Genomic DNA, 20,117 nt, shown 5'->3' on the forward strand with positions numbered 1-20,117 from the left:
GTGTGTGTGTGTGTGTGTGTGTGTGTGTGTGTGTGTGTGTGTGTGTGTGCGTGTGTATTCGTATTCATGCAAGCCTATTAATGTGTGCTCACCACTCAACGCCAGACTCTGTCACTCACCCCCACCCCCTCTCTTCCTTAACAATGAACCCAGTCAGATGTATTGCTCGGGGTAGGTAGTACAGACAGTTGGGCTGGGCACACAGTCCATTCCAAATAAATCCTCATCCTCGACTAAAATCCACTTTTTATGGTGAATCTCCAAAGAACAATTTCCAGGACTAGGCTTAATCTTTGTCCAGGAAGCCAGGCCATAGATTCCTCTGTTCTGTGTTTGTAAACAACAGGGCAATCCTAGGCTAGCACAGCTGGCCCCGATGGCACCATGTGTGACTTGTTTAATGCTTGTTTGTGACTTATCGCCTCGGCGGCGAGAGGCACTCGAGTAACGCTGATTGTCTCTTTCATTATCCCGGCAGAGGGGAAATAACCAGAGCAACAATGGATTTCCCACCCTGGTAAATGACTTGTAATGAGAAAGATGGAGGAGAGGAACGATGGAGGGATGGGGCTGCCAGGGTGAGGAAGGATGAATGGGGTCAGGTTTGATACATATCTAGCGGTGGACTATCCCTGTGCTACCACACTGATCTCGTGAGCTTGCATAAATAGTGAAACATGTTTATGTAACCTCGCAAGATCAGTGTGCTAGTACGAGGCTAGGGTTGGACCACAGATAATACCTTCCGCCTACATCTATTCTTCCAGCTACTTCTAAAGTGGACTAATCTCCACTGTAGGTGGCACTGTGGCCTGTTTTGGCCCGGGGCCTGCTCTGTCAGAGGCTAAATTGGTGCCTCCTGAAAGCTGGCGGAGAGATAGTGAGACGTGGAGGTGGCAAGGGGAAAATAAAAACTGATGTAAAATGGAGGAGAGAGAGAGAGGAGAGGGTAGAGTCAGTGGCAGAGGACTGAACAGGTGGCGTCCTGGACTGCTGTTGCACTTTGTGTAAACTAAAGCAAGGTGTGTGTGTGTGTGTGTGTGTGTGTGTGTGTGTGTGTGTGTGTGTGTGTGTGTGTGTGTGTGTGTGTGTGTGTGTGTGTGTGTGTGTGTGTGTGTGTGTGTGTGTGATGTGTGTGTGTGTGATGTGTGTGTGTTTGTTGCAGGACTACCAGCTAGTTAGAGTGTGTCCATCAGCTTCTGACCTGCCTGGCTGAGGTCCTCCAGAGAGGAAGCCAAGTCTAGATGTGTCTGCGTGTGTCTGCATATTCATGCTTGCCTGTGTGCCTTCTTGCGTATGTGTTTGTGTGTGCCTTTGTGCCTATGCATCTCTGTGCGCTGTTAACTCAACGCTAGACGCTGTCACTCACCTCCCCTGTGACAGGCGTCAAATGGTCAAGCTGTCTAACCCGCTCTGCTTATCACAAGTGTCTCACCTTTGACCCCTGTCACTTATTGTCCCTCTGTCTTCCTCAACAGTGAACCCAGTTATATTTATAGTTTGGGGTAGTACAGGCAGTCGGGCTGGGCACACACACATGCCGCACCATGCGCAAGTACACACACACACGCCGCACCATGCGCAAGTACACACACACACACACACACACACACACACACACACACACACACACACACACACACACACACACACACACACAAGCAGACTGCTCAACTCTGTTAAGCTGAGCCATAGATTCCTGACAGACATTCTACTTCACACACGCAGACCTGGGGATTGAGGCTTGTCCTTGAAGGAGGGGGGGTAAATCAATAGCCTCATGGGAAAGGGGTTATCTCTCTCTCGCTCTCTCCTCTCTTTCTATCTGGTCTCTCTCTCCCCCTCTCCCCACCTGCATTTAAACTCATTGTATTTTTTAAATACGATTTTTTTACTTGATCATTAAGATTTTGCCCAGAGAAGGTAGATATTAAAGCTGATATATGGCCTAGTGTTTAAGAGCATTGGGCCAATAACTGAAAGGTCGCTGGTTCAAATCCCTGAGCCAACTAGGTGAAAAGTCTGTCGATGTGCCCTTAACCAAGGCACTTAGCCCTAATTGCTCTGGATGAAAGTGTCTGCTAAATGACTAAAATGTAATCAATTCCCTGGTTTTCCAGAAATCTTGGTTGGATGATTCCAGATTTCCTGCTATTTCCCTGCAAATTCTACGAATCCTCCAACTGCGATTTCGGGGAATACCAGGGAATTTATTGAAATTGGATTGTCTCAATGTATGTCTAGAATACGGGAGAGTAATTACACACACACTAAAAGTCATGTAATAATGTATTGAATGGCAGATAGGCCTATGTTAGCTTTAACACAGGTCACATTCACTGTTTTTTTCCGACCAAAAGCAACTGATGGAATGACATTACTGTGGAGAGGACTGGAGAGTGGGATAGCTAAGTCAAGGATCCTGTCAGCTGTGAGTGCCAATTCGCAGTACACAAGCTCCAAAATGGCCACCAAGTTGCATCACCCTGCCCAGGTGTTTCCCACGCTATGCAGACAGTGGCTTGAAATGAGTCACTCTTTCTCTCTCAGTTTCATCAGTTGTTATGATGATGGAAAGGGGGGTTTTAGTATAAATGAGACACAGATGGCTAGCCAGAGGAGAGCAGAGGAGAGGTGGGGAGGGGAGGGGAGAGGAGAGAGCGGGTTAGAGAGGGAGGGAAAGAGAAGAGAAGGGAAGAGAGGAGAGAAGAGGAAAGGGGAGGGGGAGAAAGAAAGAGAGAGAGGTGGGGAGAAGCTTCTTCAGCAGCAGTGGGTGGGTGGTATAGAAAAAAAGCTGACTAGTGTATTGGAGTAGGAATCAGCAGTATAGGATGTACAGCGAGGTGAGACAGTTTAGCTGAGGTTGGGGCAAACTAGATCGCCCTGAGAGAGACTCGTAGGCAGAAGTCTCAGCAGCAGCTAAATCAAAAAGAAGTGTGTGTGCGTGTGTGTGTGTTTGTGATGGGGAGAGAACGGGGGTTGAGGCTGGAGATACTTCCGGTCAGACTTGGCAATGCGCTCCCTCCCTCTGTTCCCTCCCTCCCTTCCATAAGGCGAAAAAAACACAAATCACAGTGACGGCTCCGGTTTGAAGGTTAATGGCACACTCTGCGATTTACGGCCTTTTTGGTTTGTTTGTGCGGAAGTCGGAAGTGTTTATGTTTTCCTATGAGGAGTCTATTATGTCACGACGCGAGCAGAGCTGTCCTCCTGTGATCTTAGGCCTTGAGGATGTCTTTGTTGGCTGCGTGTTGCGTTCTGCCACTTTGATTCCACTAAGCACTTTACCGAATATTTAAGCATTCACTTCATTCATTGTACTTTCATGACAAATCCATTCCAACACGGTCACGTTTAATTCCCTTTATCATTTCTCAACCGGAATGAGTGAAATTGCTCCTTTACCATCAGCAACTTTCCTCATTAAGCGTCTCGGAGAACACTTAACTATTTCTATTTAAAAACCCTAGCCCTGCACAAAATTTTCCCAATAGCCTATTTTACGCTAATCCAGTAAGTGGATTAAACTGAATTTAAAAAAAGATACATTTTAGAGAAGAAAAAAGGAAAACAGTTTTTGTAGCACCTTTTATGTTTGGTGTATAATAAGCAGCCCCAGTGTTTTTAATACGTTTATGTGTATTTATTTCTGATTTACCTTTCTGGCTTAAGCTTCTAATTGATTTTCTTCACTTCACGGTGAACAGAGAAGAGAGAGAGAGAGAGAGAGAGAGCTCTGAGGAGAATGACAATAATATCACACAGCGTGTTTGTCGGGGGTTTCAGTGGCATATCCACTAGCACATAAAATCTTTGTTGTTGTTGTCGTTTTTTCCCCCTCCCTTCCAGCATTCTCATTAGACGTGCTTCTTCTTCTTCTTCTTCACCAGTGATCCAGAGCCCAAATTCAACCTCCTCTCCAAATCCATCCCTCTTATTGTATTTGTTTCATCATGCCTCTCTGAATATTTTATATATATTTCAACAGCTGCTCAGAGAATATTATGTCATGTTTTTTTTTTCTTTTCTTTATGCATCAGAAGGTTTTTGCGAGTGCCTCTCGTCTTGTTGTACTGACCCCCTTTTCTCCTCTGAAATGAGACGACGGCTCAGTGTAGACAGATAATGAGTACAAGCTGTAGACTGAGGCGCTTGCTGCTGAATCTGAAATTGTGAAGGCGGCACGACATAAGTCGAGTGAGTCTATGTACGCGGATTGGGTACTGTGTGTGTGTCTGCGTGCGTGTCCCTAGTGTCCACTTGACAGTGAAAAGGGAACTGGCCGGCTCTAATCGTGGCTCAATTCAATAACACAAGACCGGGTCGAACAAGGTCGTGTCAATCCACCTAAATATTGTTTTGTTCTCTCAGTTTGTTCTCTGTCAGGTGGTTTAACCGTAACCCATTGATTTAGCTGTTATTGCTCAAGCAGAACCACAGCATTAAAACAATTATTAAAGGCCCAGTGCAGTTGAAAACATGCCTTACATGTGTTCTATATATGTTTCCACACTATGAGGTTGAAAAAATACTGTGAAATTGTGAAAATTATGATAATGCTCTTTTAGTGTAAGAGCTATTTGAAAAGCCTTTTTTGGTGAGATGGAGTTTTGGCCTGCCTGGTGACATCACTAAGTGGTAAATTAGTTAATAGACCATTAGGAAAGAGAGTTCCAAACATTTATGCCAATAACAGTTCGTTTTCCGTTTTCCCCTCCCCACTCAGACCACTTCCAGACAGTCCTAGCAAAATTATTGCTTGCGAAACTGAAGAAGCTATTTTAGTTTATTTTTGACCATTTTAATTCAAAACATCACAGTAAGGTATTGAATTGTTACCCAGAAATGATTTGATATTGAGATAAAAATGGCTGTATTGGACCTTTAAACATTGCCTGCATCAGATCATCACGATTCGTCTGAAGATGATTATGTAGCTGTCCCACTCAACATGAATATATTCGGCACGATTGCCCTGGCATTTATTCAAATTCAACACCCCTCCTGTGAACGCACAAAGAACATACAGATGCTCGGTTGGCAACGCTTGCCAAACTAATATTCCCGCTAAATGCCAGCCATTGTTTTTGTCGGAGTTCGCAACTTTTTGTTTTGCAGCCTTTTGTTTTGGCAATGAATTTTCAGTCCCTCATCAGCAACCTGTTAACTTGAGTGGCTGTCAACCAGAGCTAGCGCGCTAGCATGCTAGCACTGACAGATTAATAAGTGAATGGCTGCCAATCAAAGCTAACACATTAGCATCCTAGCACTCACACGGTGATAGGTGACAGACAGCCGCTCTCCCGGTAGTGGAGCCAAGGTGAAACGGCTAATTGGCGTGCGAAAGGCACTCGGGCGCCCCATCCCCGTGGTACCAGATTTCTGGTGACATCTCGTCTTTTTCTCGAGAGGCTACATTGACAGAGGCTGGGACCCCCGCTTCAGAAGATGTATTTGACGCGCAGAGTGTGTGTCCTTGGTTTGAGAATAGAACACCCACACATTGTCGTACATAGACACACACACACACGTCTCTTTCGGTATTCCACCTCTCTCTCAAACCCATCTTTCCCCTTAGGAGGAAAGATACACTTTTGAGGGATGTTTTTTCAGATATTTCTCTTGTTTTTCACCTTTGTTTATCTGATTTCTTGCTCTCTCTCGTTCTTTCTCTGTTTCTCACACACACACTGAGGAAGGCACATGCTGCCTAAAATATAAAAATTAATTAAGTGAGTGCACCTGAGTCAAGTAAATTCTGGTCGCCATTCTTATTGTTATCTCTTTTTCTCTCCCTTTCCCTCCCTCTCTCTCCCTCCCTTCTTCCAGTCATGCCCCGTTTCGCTGAACAAGTGGAGGTGGCCATCGAGGCACTGAGCACAAACCCCCCACAGACCTTCGAGGAGAACGAGTTCATCGACGCGTCCCGCCTGGTCTACGACGGCGTGCGTGACATCCGGAAAGCCGTTCTTATGATCAGGGTACGTCATTTCCTCCTCTCACGCTTCTCAAAGCATGCTGGGAACAGACTCTGTACATAATTACACAGGCTATTCCCATTATAGTGCACTACTTTTGACCAGGACCCATAGAAAAGTAGTGCACTATGTAGGAACACGGGTGCCATTTGAGACACACTCTTTTTCTCTCATTGACATCAATGCATGACCAAGTGTACATAAGGATTCGCACCTATAACTGACGAAATGTCAATTTTCATCAACAACAAAAATCTCCAATTCCAAGAATGTGTCCTGCGTGAGGTCACATGAAATGTCCATTTTCCCAAGATGAAACACAAACAATTTCCCTGATTTGATGTTAGCGAGTAAGAAATTAAATGACATGGAAATTAAATTACAAAGAACTTCACGGTTCATAAGAAATCAAATCAAATCAAATTGTATTGGTCACATACACATGGTTAGCAGATGTTATTGCGAGTGTAGCGAATTGTTGTGCTTCTAATTCCAACAATAAATAAGAATTTGTTCTTAACTGACTTGCCAAGTAAAAGAAAGGTAAAAAAAGAAAAAGAAAATCTAACATGTAATCTAACAATTCCACAACAACTACTTAATACACACAAATCAAAATAATGGATTAAGAATATGTACATATAAATATATGGATGAGCAATGACTGAGTGGCATAGGCAAGATGCAATAGTTGGTATAAAATAGAATATATCCATATGAGATGAGTAATGCAAGATATGTGAACATTATTAAAGTGATTAGTGATCCATTTATTGAAGTGGAAAATGATTTCAAGTCTGTATGTAGGCAGCAGCCTCTCTGTGTTAGTGATGGCTGTTTAACTGATGGCCTTGAGACAGAAGCTGTTTTTCAGTCTCTCGGTCCCAGCTTTGATGCATATGACATAACACTTTAGGGCTGGTTAGAACAGACCAACTCCGTGGCCTTGTGGTTACAGTATCCACCCTGAGATTGGAAGGTTGAGGGTTCAATCCCTGGTGGAGTCATACCAAAGACTCTAAAAATGGTACCTGATTCCTCTCTGCTTGGCACTCAGCATTAAGGACATGGATTGGGGGGTAAGACCCTGAGATAGACGAGCTTCCTGTCCAGGGGGATGCTACAAAGAAATGGAATTAGGCTGCTACTCTATGGGCTGTTCTGGCTCTGACAAGACTTGTTTACTTGTAACATAATACTGCAAGACTAGTTCCAGGCTAGACTTTTGTATTGATGTTACAACAAAGCCTATTACAAAGTAATGTTGTATACTCAGCCACACCACACTGTATCCACCATGGTAGGCCTACGAGATGTTGTTTGTCTAGTGTTTTCTCTCTTCTCGTACCCCCCCCCCCCCCTTCTCCCAATACCACCATGCAAAATCATGTATTCGACTTTGGACTGCTGGAAAGTTTCCCAGTGCAGTTGCGAGAAAAATCTAATTATGGGGAAATAATTTGACGTTGGTAAATAATGTAAAACAGGGGCTTTGAACTGGCCGAGACCGACACACCAGCCTCATAATCTATTTCCAAGTTAAATTACTCTTGGAGGCTTGGAGGACTAGCTATGATTTCTCGTCATTGTGTAGCCTAACTTCCGTAATACAATGTGTAGCCTTTCATATGAAACGTCTGAAGGATGTTTTTGTGGTGTGTTTTTTTGCTCCTGTGTAAGCTGGTGTACATGGATTTCTTTAGAAAATGATTTCTTTAGAATCTGCTGGCAGAGCCACATTGTACCCTACAACAGCAATGGATTATGGGGGCAATTCTCCATGGTGTTCATTTTAGAAGTTGAGTATGGTCGGGTGTGTGTGTGTAGAGGGTTAATAAAATAGCATTCCACACACACACACAAACGATCTCTCACACACACACACTCAAACACACGTACACACGTCCGCAGACATCTGCTATATGTCCACTCCAGAAAATGGAACGTGCCACGCAATTCAACTAAAACAAGGCTTCAATGTTCACGCTCATTTCCACACACAAAGGGAGCACATATCCATTCTTCTGGGAACAAAGGGGAAATAATTAACCTGCAGGAGACACAAGCCGTCAAACCTCACCCGGGTTGCGTCCCAAATGGCACCCCGTTCCCTTTTATAGTGCACTACTTTTGATCAGGGCTCATAGTGCTCTGGTCAAAAGTCGTGCACTATATCAGGAATAGGCTGCCATCAAATAAAATACAATTGTACTCATCGCCTGCTTTGTAAACAACAGGTGTGGACTAACAGTGAAACGCTTACTCACGGGCTCTTCCCAACAATGTAGAGAAAAACAAAATAGAGAAACAATAGAAAAGTACAACACGTAATAATAGATACACAACGAGTAACGATCGGTCATAGGAAACGATGGCGAAAGCATGACGTCCAGAAAACTCAGATCAGCGCGGAAACACACACTGAATAGCAGAACTGGTCAGGTGCTCGTTAAACAGCCGCTATACGCTCCAGTGCCGTCTCCCATGTATATGGAACGCACACACATATCACAGTCTTCTCCTCGTCTTCCTCTATGTACCACGCAGAGAACAGATGTGCACGATATTGATATTGTCGGATATAGAGTCTGATATCACGCCTGCCTTTGTGTCGTGTAGAGGCGCACAACTGTAACGTCTTCATGTTTGTGTGGTGGATTTGCGAGAAATTCGGTTTGTTTTCAAGAGAAGCAGGTATAAAACCAGCTTTTTGGACTAGTGGCCTCTTCAGTTTGTAGAGGAGGTTGTTATGTCTGGAGATGAGGACGGTATAGATGATGTTTACAGTGTTGCCGTGACGATAGACACGTTGTTGACAAACAGACAGACAGGTGGGCGACTGAGCCACTCATCCCGCCCTTCTCCTCAGCTAACTGCCTCCCGATTGGCCCGGAAGCCCCAGATCCCTGCTCTTCATTGGTCGAACACATTAACTGATTCGTCCCCGAGTCCTGCCTGTCTAGAACATCTGTCTCGTCCCCACCCTGTCTCGTTGTGAGATAGCAGTTGACAACAAGTTGAAGACTGAAGAAGAAAAAAACAAATCACAGAATCTCTTGAGGCCATTTACCCTTCCCGCCCTTTTCCCTTTGTGCCGTTTGATCCCACTATTTCAGGGAGCTTTATAGTGCTCTTATGGTGCGTGGTGTAAACCACCACCGAGACTTCTTAAAAACAATGATGCAAGGGACTTGAAATCAGAGCATATAAAGCATGTACAAAAAAAACGGGCTGAATAATTCAACACAAGGAGATCTGACTTGCTGTTAATTGTGTGACATCTCCTGCCAGCCGCCCCTCACGTGCCGGGAAGGCCTATCTGCCCTCAGACTCTTGCTGAGAACAGACTCAACCCAGGACACAGAAGCTGAAGAAGAAGTCTGTGAGTGAGAAGAACAGTAGTAGAGGGAGAGGGGAGATAGAGATGTGTCTGAGGACTGATGTATCAAAAATCTGTGTTGTGTGACACTGCAGCTGTTGATCTAACAGTCGTCATGTTTTTTTCTCTCTCCTTCTCTCTCTTTCTCTCTATATCTACTATTCTTCCATTTCTCTTCTCATCTCCCACACACCTTTCCCTTCTCTCCCTAATACTTTCTCCTTCTTTCTCTCTCCTACCCCTTTTGTATCCCCCTCTCTATCCACTATCTCTTTCTACCCCCCCCCTCTCTCTCTGCCTCTTTTCCCTCTCCATCCCCTCTTCACCTTTCTCTGTAGACACCTGAGGAGCTGGAGGATGACTCAGACTTTGAGCAGGAGGACTACGACGCCCGCAGCAGGACCAGCGTCCAGACGGAGGACGACCAGCTCATCGCCGGACAGAGCGCCAGGGTGAGTGGAACTCTAGAACCAGCTCACGAACCCCACTAGAGCCATACACTAGAACCGCACTCCAGAACCTGCTCTGGAACATTCCGTAGCTCGCTGCATAGGAACATGATTGGGGTTGAGTCGGAAATGGGACCCAATATAGTGCACTACTTTTGAATCAAGAGGTGCACTGCGTAGGGAATAGGGTGCCATTTCCGATGTGCCCAAGGATACCCCTATTTATCACAAAGGCCTTTCACATTGTCCTTCCCTGCACAGTTCCAGCAACTCTGGTGGATTCGTAACCAGGTCAGCCCAGTAAACCTAGGCTTGGCTCAGTTTAGCTCATGCTCAGTAATGTGAAAAGGGTATTGTTGTAGTGTGTCATATTGCAAGTCGGCCTTCCCTTTCATTACATAAAGCCTCTTGTTGCACCACTTCAATTTCTCTCGTGTTCAACATAATGTAAATTCCCAGTGGGTTCTGCGCTGGATAAACCCCACTATTGTATGATTTTAATATCACAGGATTCCATCATACGGAAAACGAAAAGTACATTGAAATGATCATAACCTAATTTGATTGTTTTGAAATGACTAAAGCATGATCCCACTCGGGAGGAGAGACGGGTGTAAAATTGCGAGTGCAAATGAAGCCGTATCCCCCCTTCGATATTACCGGGAACGCACACTCGACCCGTGCCAAGCCTGTGACCAGTGATCACCGGGGCTTTGGGCTTTGTGCACATTAGTGTTTTTTTCCATGTATTATTTGTACACAGGGGCACTGCTTAAAGTACATTAAAGGGTATCAGTGCTTACCACCCCTACAGCAGGGATAGTGGTTGGCTGTTGAGGTTGGATTGTGGAATGCCGGGTGGCAGGAAAAGGTTTGGCCTCATGCCTCCCCTCATCCTGAGAGGCCTGCTGCTGCTAGGAAGCCTTCCTCAAAGTCGGAGGGAGTCCGGGAGAGAGAGAGCGAGAGAGAGAGAGAGTGTGAAAGAGGGAGGGAGAGTTGGCATTATGAATGGGAAATGGATTGGAGAGGGGAAACATTGAAATTAACCCAAAGCCTGTTGGCACCAACTGGCCTCATAAACACACACACACACACCACAACCACAACATCTCTCTCCAAATGAACTTGTCAAAAAGTTTAAAGGAGGTGAAAACAAACAGAGAGAACGGTTGTGTCTAACTCCATGATTATAACAACTAACTTTGAACTTTGGCCATAAGGCGGGTACAGCATTGTCCTTTTGGGAGCATAGACAGCCATTGTTCTGGGACACTGGTAGGGGGTCCGGCAGGGGGTCCAGTGCCTGTTTTGCCAGGGTGAGAAGTGGGTACAGTTGGGTCTCATCGAATCCCACTGAGTCGTCCCAACTGTGTCCCGTGGCTCACACACGCGCACCCACACACACACCCACGACCTACTGCAGCGAAGGCAATCTGAGCTCAAACGCATCACACAGAGTTGAACAAGTGTCTATGCAACTCTGAGTGGGCGATACCTCCTGCTGCTAGTTAGTTTGAGGTGCGTGCTCCTGGGTCTCATGTTGAAAATGGATGCCACTTGAAATGAATGGGTGCTGTTCATTTGGAAATGTAGACATGCACATGATATATAGACATGCTTGCTATCTCACACACACACACACACACACACACACACACACACACACACACACACACACACACACACACACACACACACACACACACACACACACACACACACACACACACATCCAGTACATTTGCTCATAAACACAAACATGTACACTCACATTTTCACATAGACACGCATACGTAAAAGATGCGGTTGGCCTGGACACAGGGGTCCTGCCCACTCGCCCTAACCTGTCATGTCACGGTAAACCCTGTTTACCTTCTCCCGGTCACGTGAAGTGCACATTGGCACACCACAGCGTGTGTTGTCATTAGAAGAGACAAGAGGAAAGGTGATCGGCCATCTTGTGTGTCTTCTCAGTGTGAGCCGACATGGCGAGCATGTCCAGGTTTACACCCACTATTCCTTTCACGCTGGGCATGTGTAGTGTAGTATGCAGCACACACCGCGCTGACACGAGGTTAGCTACTCCTCACTGGGCAAAAACAGCTTCAATCGACAGTGTTTTCACATCATTTCAACCCCCCCAAAAAAAATCTGTGATGACGTTGAATCAATGTGGAATTAGATTTGCAAGGCGTTTTTTTTTCACCCTACTTTGAACCTAAATCCAATGAAAGGGTGAAGTGTTTGCTTGAATTCACGTTGAATTCACGTTAATTGACAACTTAACCAAATGTACATCAAAACTAGACGTTTAACTGACTTCTGTGCCCAGTGGGTCTCTCTTTGCGTCAAATACACACAAACCACACGACACCAGGTTAGCCTCTCACTCACTCTTTCTTTCCCTCCCTCTGTCTCGATCTCACATTCTGACACTACGGGTGTGATGCAACGGATATTTTTGATCAATTTGATGGCACAACAATTATTTATTTATTTTATCTATTATTTTGCTCCTTTGCACCATATTATTTATATTTTAACTTTGAACTTTCTTCAAATTACAAATCTACCATTCCAGTGTTTTACTTGCTATACTTTATTCACTTTGCCACCATGGCCTTTTTTGCCTTTACCTCCCTTATCTCACATCATTTGCTCACATTGTATATAGTCTTATTTTTTTCTACTGTATCACTGATTGTATGTTGTTTTAGTCCATGTGTAACTCTGTGTTTTTGTATGTTGTCGAACTGCTTTGCTTTATCTTGGCCAGGTCGCAATTGTAAATGAGAACTTGTTCTCAACTTGCCTACCTGGTTAAATAAAGGTGAAATAAAATAAATAAATAAATTACACCGCCATTGTGTTGCTTCTCCAGTGTGAACAAGGCTTTATTTCTCTTGTTTTCTCTCCCTCTCGCTCTTCCTTTTTCTCTCTCTGCCCCCCCCCCATTGTTCCTCGAGCGGCTCTTCCTGGTTGTCACTTCTATTATACTTATGCATAGAGCTAAGTTATTAGACTCAAACATGTATAATATGAGGAGGGAGCAAACACACAGGAGATGGCCTCTCTCTCTCTCACTCTGTATTTTTGTCCTCCACTTACACAGAGACAGAGACACACACATACTTACAGAGAGACACACATACTTACACAGAGACACACACATACTCACACAGAGACAGAGACACACACACATACTTACAGAGACACACACATACTCACACAGAGACAGAGACACACACATACTTACAGAGAGACACACATACTTACACAGAGACACACACATACTCACACAGAGACAGAGACACACACACATACTTACAGAGAGACAGAGACACACACACATACTCACACAGAGACAGAGACACATACTCACAGAGAGACACACATACTCACACAGAGACAGAGAGACACACACTTACTTGCACAGAGACACACACTTACTCGCACAGAGACACACACTTACTCGCACAGAGACACACACTTACTTGCACAGAGACACACACATACTTACACAGAGACAGAGACAGAGACACACCCATACGTACACAGAGACATAGACACACACATACTCACACAGAGACATAGACACACACATACTCACACAAAGACATAGACACACATATACTCACATAGAGACATAGACACACACATACTCACACAGAGACATAGACACACACATACTCACATAGAGACATAGACACACACATACTCACATAGAGACATAGACACACACATACTCACATAGAGACAGAGACTCACATAGAGACAGAGACACACATACCTACATAGAGACACACACACTCACATAGAGACAGAGACACACACATACTCACACAGAGACAGAGACTCACACAGAGACAGAGACACACATACCTACATAGAGACACACACGTACTCACAGAGAGACAGAGACACACACATACTCACACAGAGACAGAGACACACACATACACACACATAGAGACGCGCACATAAACTCAGCGAAAAAAACCGCCCCTTTTTCAGGACCCTGTCTTTCAAAGATAATTCGTAAAAATCCAAATAACTTCACAGATCTTCCTTGTAAAGGGTTTAAAAACGGTTTCCCATGCTTGTTCAATGAACCATAAACTATTAATGAACATGCACCTGTGGAACAGTTGTTAAGACCCTAACAGCTTACAGACCGTAGGCAATTAAGGTCACAGTTATAAAAACTTAGGACACTAAAGAGGTCTTTCTACGGACTCTAAAAAACACCAAAAGAAAGATGCCCAGGGTCCCTGCTCATCTGCGTGAACGTGCCTTAGGCATGCTGCAAGGAGTCATGAGGACTGCAGAAATGGCCAGGGCAATAAATTGCAATGTCCGTACTGTGAGATGCCTAAGATGGACAGCTGATCGTCCTCGCAGTGGCAGACCACATGTAACAACACCTGCACAGAATCGGTACATCTGAATATCACACCTGCGGGACAGGTACAGGATGGCTTACACCAGGAATGCACAATCCCTCCATCAGTGCTCAGACTGTCCGCAATAGGCTGAGAGAGGCTGAACAGGGCTTGTAGGCCTGTTGTAAGTCAGGTCCTCACCAGACATCACCGGCAACAACGTCGCCTATGGGCACAAACACACCATCGCTGGACCTAACAGGACTGGCAAAAAGTGCTCTTCACTGACGAGTCGCGGTTTTGTCTCACCAGGGGTGATGGTCGGATTCGCGTCTATTGTCGAAGGAATGAGCGTTACACCGAGGCCTGTACTCTGGAGCGCGATCGATTTGGAGGTGGAGGGTCCGTCATGGTCTGGGGCGGTGTGTCACAGCATCATCGGACTGAGCTTGTTGTCATTGCAGGCAATCTCAACGCTGTGCGTTACAGGGAAGACATCCTCCTTCCTCATGTGGTACCCTTCCTGCAGGCTCATCCTGACATGACCCTCCAGCATGACGATGCCACCAGCCATACTGCTTGTTCTGTGTGTGATTTCCTGCAAGACAGGAATGTCAGTGTTCTGCCATGGCCAGCGAAGAGCCCAGATCTCAATCCCATTGAGCACGTCTGGAACTTGTTGGATAGGAGGGTGAGGGCTAGGGCCATTCCCCCCAGAAATGTCCGGGAACTTGCAGGTGCCTTGGTGGAAGAGTGGGGTAACATCTCACAGCAAGAACTGGCAAATCTGGTGCAGCCCATGAGGAGGAGATCCACTGCAGTACTTAATGCAGCTGGTGGCCACACCAGATACTGACTGTTGCTTTTGATTTTGACCCCCCCCTTTGTTCAGGGACACATTATTCCATTTCTGTTAGTCACATGTCTGTGGAACTTGGTCAGTTTATGTCTCAGTTGTTGAATCTTGTTATGTTCATACAAATATTTACACATGTTAAGTTTGCTGAAAATAAACGCAGTTGACAGTGAAAGGACGTTTCTTTTTTTGCTGAGTTTACATGCAAAAAAGCACGCACGCAAACACACACAGAGAGACACGCACACACACACAAAGCCCCTGATAGGTCAGCCATAAAATTGATCTCGCTAGTGTCTGGGCATTTTATTTCAAATGAAACAAATTAAAGTCATTTCGCGATGCCCCTGCCTGTGAAGAAACCCAGAAAGCGCCGTGTCTAATCCCCGCCGAGCCGCCGAGTGTATTGGCACGTGCTCTATACGATGGGATTTGCCACTGCGCTAAGCTCCCAAGGCCCGCTCTTGTTGTTATCAGTAAGCAGAGGAAGGGATTTTGGGATAAGTGAATTCTGGAGAGCGGGAGAAGAAGAAAATACTCTCGCCTAGTACCCCCCCCGCCAACCCTTCTATTATGACATCCCAATTGGCCCCTGTGTTTCTTTGTAAATCACCATTGAGAAAGTTTGAGGACTAAGCTAACCTTTTGAGCCGCCATCTTCATGTCATTGACAGTTGGGGTAGATTCCCTTTAATACAGCAGAGGAATTGGAACCAGACCTGTGAAGTTGTCTGTACACTTTTTACAGTAATGGTAAACACTTAATTGATTGAGGTAAGAGGTGACACAGTTAAGAAATAGTTTACCTATTTAAGTAGACTTCATCACAAACCACATATTAAAGTTGGTTTGTCATGTGTATCGTGCCACAATCAGGGAACTCCTAGACTCGATACAGGTGTGTGACAGCCATACAGCCAGAGCTGGCCATGTTGCCAACCTTTTTTTCTCCCTCTGCTTTTTGTCTTTATTGTGTTTGCAGTTGCTAGCTGACCAAGATCCTTTTTATTTCAGTTTACCGTAAATTCTGGACTATAAGCCGCAACTTTTTTCCCACGCTTTGAACTTCGCGGCTTAAACAATGACGCGGCTAATATATGGTTTTTCCCGCTTTCAAATTTGTGGGTCCTGACAGCGTGGAGCATTGTCAAAAAATCCACTATCATCAACGGGTTTCGAAAGGCTGGACTGCTGCGTGTTGAAGAGGGCTCAGCGGGGGATTTGCCTCCGGATGAAAGTGACGAGAGCGACAATGAAAACGATCCAATATCGGATGAAGCAATTCTGAGGCTATTCAACTCCGACACCGAAGGAGATGACTTCAGTGGTTTCAGTGCACAGGAGGAGGAAGATAGTGACCAATCACTTTCTTGGTAGGCTACTGTTTACTGCTAATTTTTTATTTTTTGTTACAAGCCGTGTTTTGTTAAAGCCTATTTATTTTTGTTACAAGCCGTGTTTCGTTAAAGCCTATTTATTTTGTTACAAGCCGTGCTTCGTTAAAGCCTATTTATTTTTGTTACAAGCCGTGTTTCGTTAAAGCCTGTGTAAAGTTAATTTGTTTCAATGTACCGGTAGGCACCTGCGGCTTATAGACATGTGCGGCTTATTTATGTTCAAAATAAAAATAAAAAACTTAAATTCAGTGGGTGCGGCTTATATTCAGGTGCGCTTAATAGTCCGGAAATTACGGTAGTTGTTGTTTTCACTGTGGTTTTACTGATTGACTGACACTTCCTGTATCAGTATGAGTAAATGCCCTTCCAGTCTCCAGCTAGACCAGGTCTGGTCATAGTGCCCCCGGAGAAAGGTGAACTTGGTTGGGGAAAACTTCTTTCAACTGCCTGCCTCCCTCTAAAGGGGGTAGCTCAAAATGTCTGCCAACAAAAAAGACTCCACACCCCATAAGGCCTTGCTGCTGTGACCAAGTTGCAAGTGATGTTGCTGATTTATTAGCAGTGTAGCTCTCCATTTGAACATACTAAGTTAAGGTGTGGAACTAAACAGCCAGCAGGAAAATACTGTCCAGTTAACCTACTACTGTCCAGTCAGGCTTATTTGGAAGAATGGCGCCTGAGGTGATGGCTGCCATTTTACCAATTGTGCTATTTTGTGTATTTTTTCGCATTGTTTGTAACTTATTTTGTACATAATGTTGATGCTACCATCTCTTATGACCGAAAAGAGCTTCTGGATATCAGAACAGCGATTACTCACCTCGAACTGGACAAATATTTTTTTCTTTAATGAGTCTGATGCAAAGGATATAATGTTGCTCCCGGACAAGGCCCAAATCCCTGTCATTCGCATGAAGAACAGAAGGAAATACAGATATTAGGGTGCCTTGTGAGAATTTGTTGGCGAGTAATATCTGTTCCATTGGCCAATGTGCAATTACTGGAGAATAAACTGGATGAGCTCCATTCGAGACTATCCTACCAATGGGATAATAAAAACTGTAATATCTTATGTTTCACGGATAATATACAGTTGGCTGGGTTTTCCGTGCATCGGCAGGACAGAACAGCTATTTCCGGTGCGACGAGGGGTGGGGGTGTGTGTCTATTTGTCAGTAACAGCTGGTGCGTGATGTTTAACATTAAGGCAGCCTCGAGGTATTGCTCGCCTGAGGTAGAGTACTTCATGATAAGCTGTAGACCACACTACCAAGAGAGTTTTCATCTATATTTTTTGTAGCTGTCTATTTACCACCACAAACCTATGCTGGCACTAAGACTGCGCTCAATGAGCTGTATAAGGCCATAAGCAAACAAGAAAATCCTAATCAAGAAACGGCGCTCCTAGTGGCCGGGGACTTTAATGCAGTTAAATTTAAATCCATTTAGCCAAATTTTTACCAGCATTTCAGATGTGCAACTAGAGTAAAAAAACCTCTAGACCACTTTTACTCCACACACAGATACACATACAAAGCTCGCCCTCCATTTAGCAAACCGGACCATAATTCTATCCCCCTGATTCCTGCTTATAAGCAAAAATTAAAGCAGGAAGTACCAGTGACACCGCTCAGTACGGAAATGGTCAGATGACGCTTATCCTATGCAACAGGACTGCATTGAGGAGTATACCACCTAAGTCACTGGCTTCATCAGTAAGTGCATCGATGACGTCTTCCCCACAGTGACCGTACGTACATATCCCAACCAGAAGCCATGGAGCTAAAGGCTAGAGCTGCCGCTTTCAAGGAGTGGGACACTAATCCAGACACTTATAATAAATCCCGCTATGCTCTCAGACGAACCATCAAACAGGCAAAGTGTCAATACAGGACTAAGATAGAATCCTACTACACTGGCCCTGATGCTCAACGGATGTGGCAGGGTTTGCCAACTATTACTGACTACAAAGGGAAACCCAGCTGCGAGCTGCCCAGTGATGCGAGCCTACCAGATGGGCTAAATACCTTTTTATGCTCGATTCGAGGTAAGAAACTCTGAAGCATGCATGAGAGCACCAGCTGTTCTGGACGACTATGTGATCACGGTCTCCATAGTGAATGTTGACCTTCAACATTCACGGGGCAGCAGTGCCAGACGGATTACTAGGACGTGTACTCAGAGCATGCGCGGACCAACTGGCAAGTGTCTACACTGACATTTTCAACATCTCCCTGACCGAGTCTGTAATACCTACATGTTTCAAGCAGACCACCTGTGCCAAAGAAAGCGAAGGTAGCCTGCCTAAATTACTACCGCCCCGTAGCACTCTCGTTGGTAGCCATTAGGTGTTTTGAAAGGCTGGTCTTGTCTCACATAAACACCATCATCCCAGAAACCCTAGACCGACTCCAATTCGCATACAGCCCTAACAGATCCACAGATGACGCAATCTCAATCGCACACCACACCTGCCATTACCTGGACAAAAGGAACACCTATGTGAGAATGCTGTTCATTGACTACAGCTCAGTGTTCAACACCATAGTGCCCACAAAGCTCATCACTAAGCTAAGGACCCTGGGACTAAACACCTCCCTCTGCAACTGGATCCTGGACTTCCTGACGGGCTGCCCCCAGGTGGTAAGGGTCAGCAACAACACATCTGCCACGCTGATCATCAACACGGGGGCCCCTTAGGGGTGTGTGCTTAGTCCACTCCTGTTCTCCCTTTCCACCCATGATTGCGTGGCCAAGCACGACCCCAACACCATCATTAAGTTTGCTGACGACACAATGGTGGTAGGCCTGATCACTGACAACGATGAGACAGCCTATAGGGAGGAGGTCAGAGACCTGGCAGTGTGGTTCCAGGAAAACAATCTCTCCCTCAACGTGAGCAAGTCCAAAGGAGATGATCGTGGACTACAGGGAAAGGAGTGTCCATACTACCAACAAACTATCATGGTCCAAACACACCAAGGAAGTTGTTAAGAGGGCATGACAATGCACTTTCCCCCTCAGCATATTGAAAAGATTTGCCATGGGTCCCCACATCCTCAAAAGGTTCTACAGCTGCACCATTGAGAGCATCCTGACCGGTTGCATCACCGCCTGGTATGGTAACTGCTCAGCATCTGACCGTAAGGCGGGGTAGTGCATACAGCCCAGTACATCACTGGGGCCAAACTTCCTGCCATCCAGGACCTATATACTAGGCGGTGTCAGACGAAGGCCCAAAAAAGACGCACGGCAAGCGGTACCCGAATGCCAAGTCTAGGTCCAAAAGGCTACTTAACAGTTCCTACCCACAAGCCATAAGACTGCTGAACAATGAATCAAATGGCCTCCCAGACCATTTTTATTTGCTGTTTATTGTCTATGTATAGTCACTTTACCCCTACCTACGTATACAAATTACCTCGACTAACCTGTGCCCCTGCACATTGACTCGGTACCGGTTCCCCCTGTATACAGCCTCATTATTGTTATTTTATTGTGTTACTTTTTCAAATTATTATAATTTCTTTTTTACTTTAGTTTATTAAGTAAATATTTTCTTAACTCTTTTTTTATTGGTTAAGGGCTTGTAGGTAAACATTTCATGTTAAGGTCTAAACCTGTTGTATTCAGTGCATGTGCATTTGTTTACCTCTGCTTTGTGTTTGCCATGTAA

At 45.1% G+C, this 20,117-nt stretch overlaps 1 protein-coding gene across 2 annotated transcripts in view; it reads left to right on the plus strand.

Annotated features, from left to right (window-relative positions):
* The window catches only part of LOC106602757 (catenin alpha-2), a 670,306-nt gene that overhangs the window by 621,852 nt on the left and 28,337 nt on the right, over nucleotides 1-20,117 (plus strand). For both annotated transcript variants that reach the window (XM_014195596.2, XM_045716772.1), the window contains 2 exons: nucleotides 5,830-5,981; nucleotides 9,696-9,809. In XM_014195596.2, coding sequence (XP_014051071.2) covers nucleotides 5,830-5,981; nucleotides 9,696-9,809 — 266 coding nt within the window. The remainder of the gene's footprint in view (nucleotides 1-5,829; nucleotides 5,982-9,695; nucleotides 9,810-20,117) is intronic.

This window comes from Salmo salar, chromosome ssa04 (assembly GCF_905237065.1).
Source record: "Salmo salar chromosome ssa04, Ssal_v3.1, whole genome shotgun sequence".
Classification (NCBI taxonomy): Eukaryota; Metazoa; Chordata; class Actinopteri; order Salmoniformes; family Salmonidae; genus Salmo; species Salmo salar.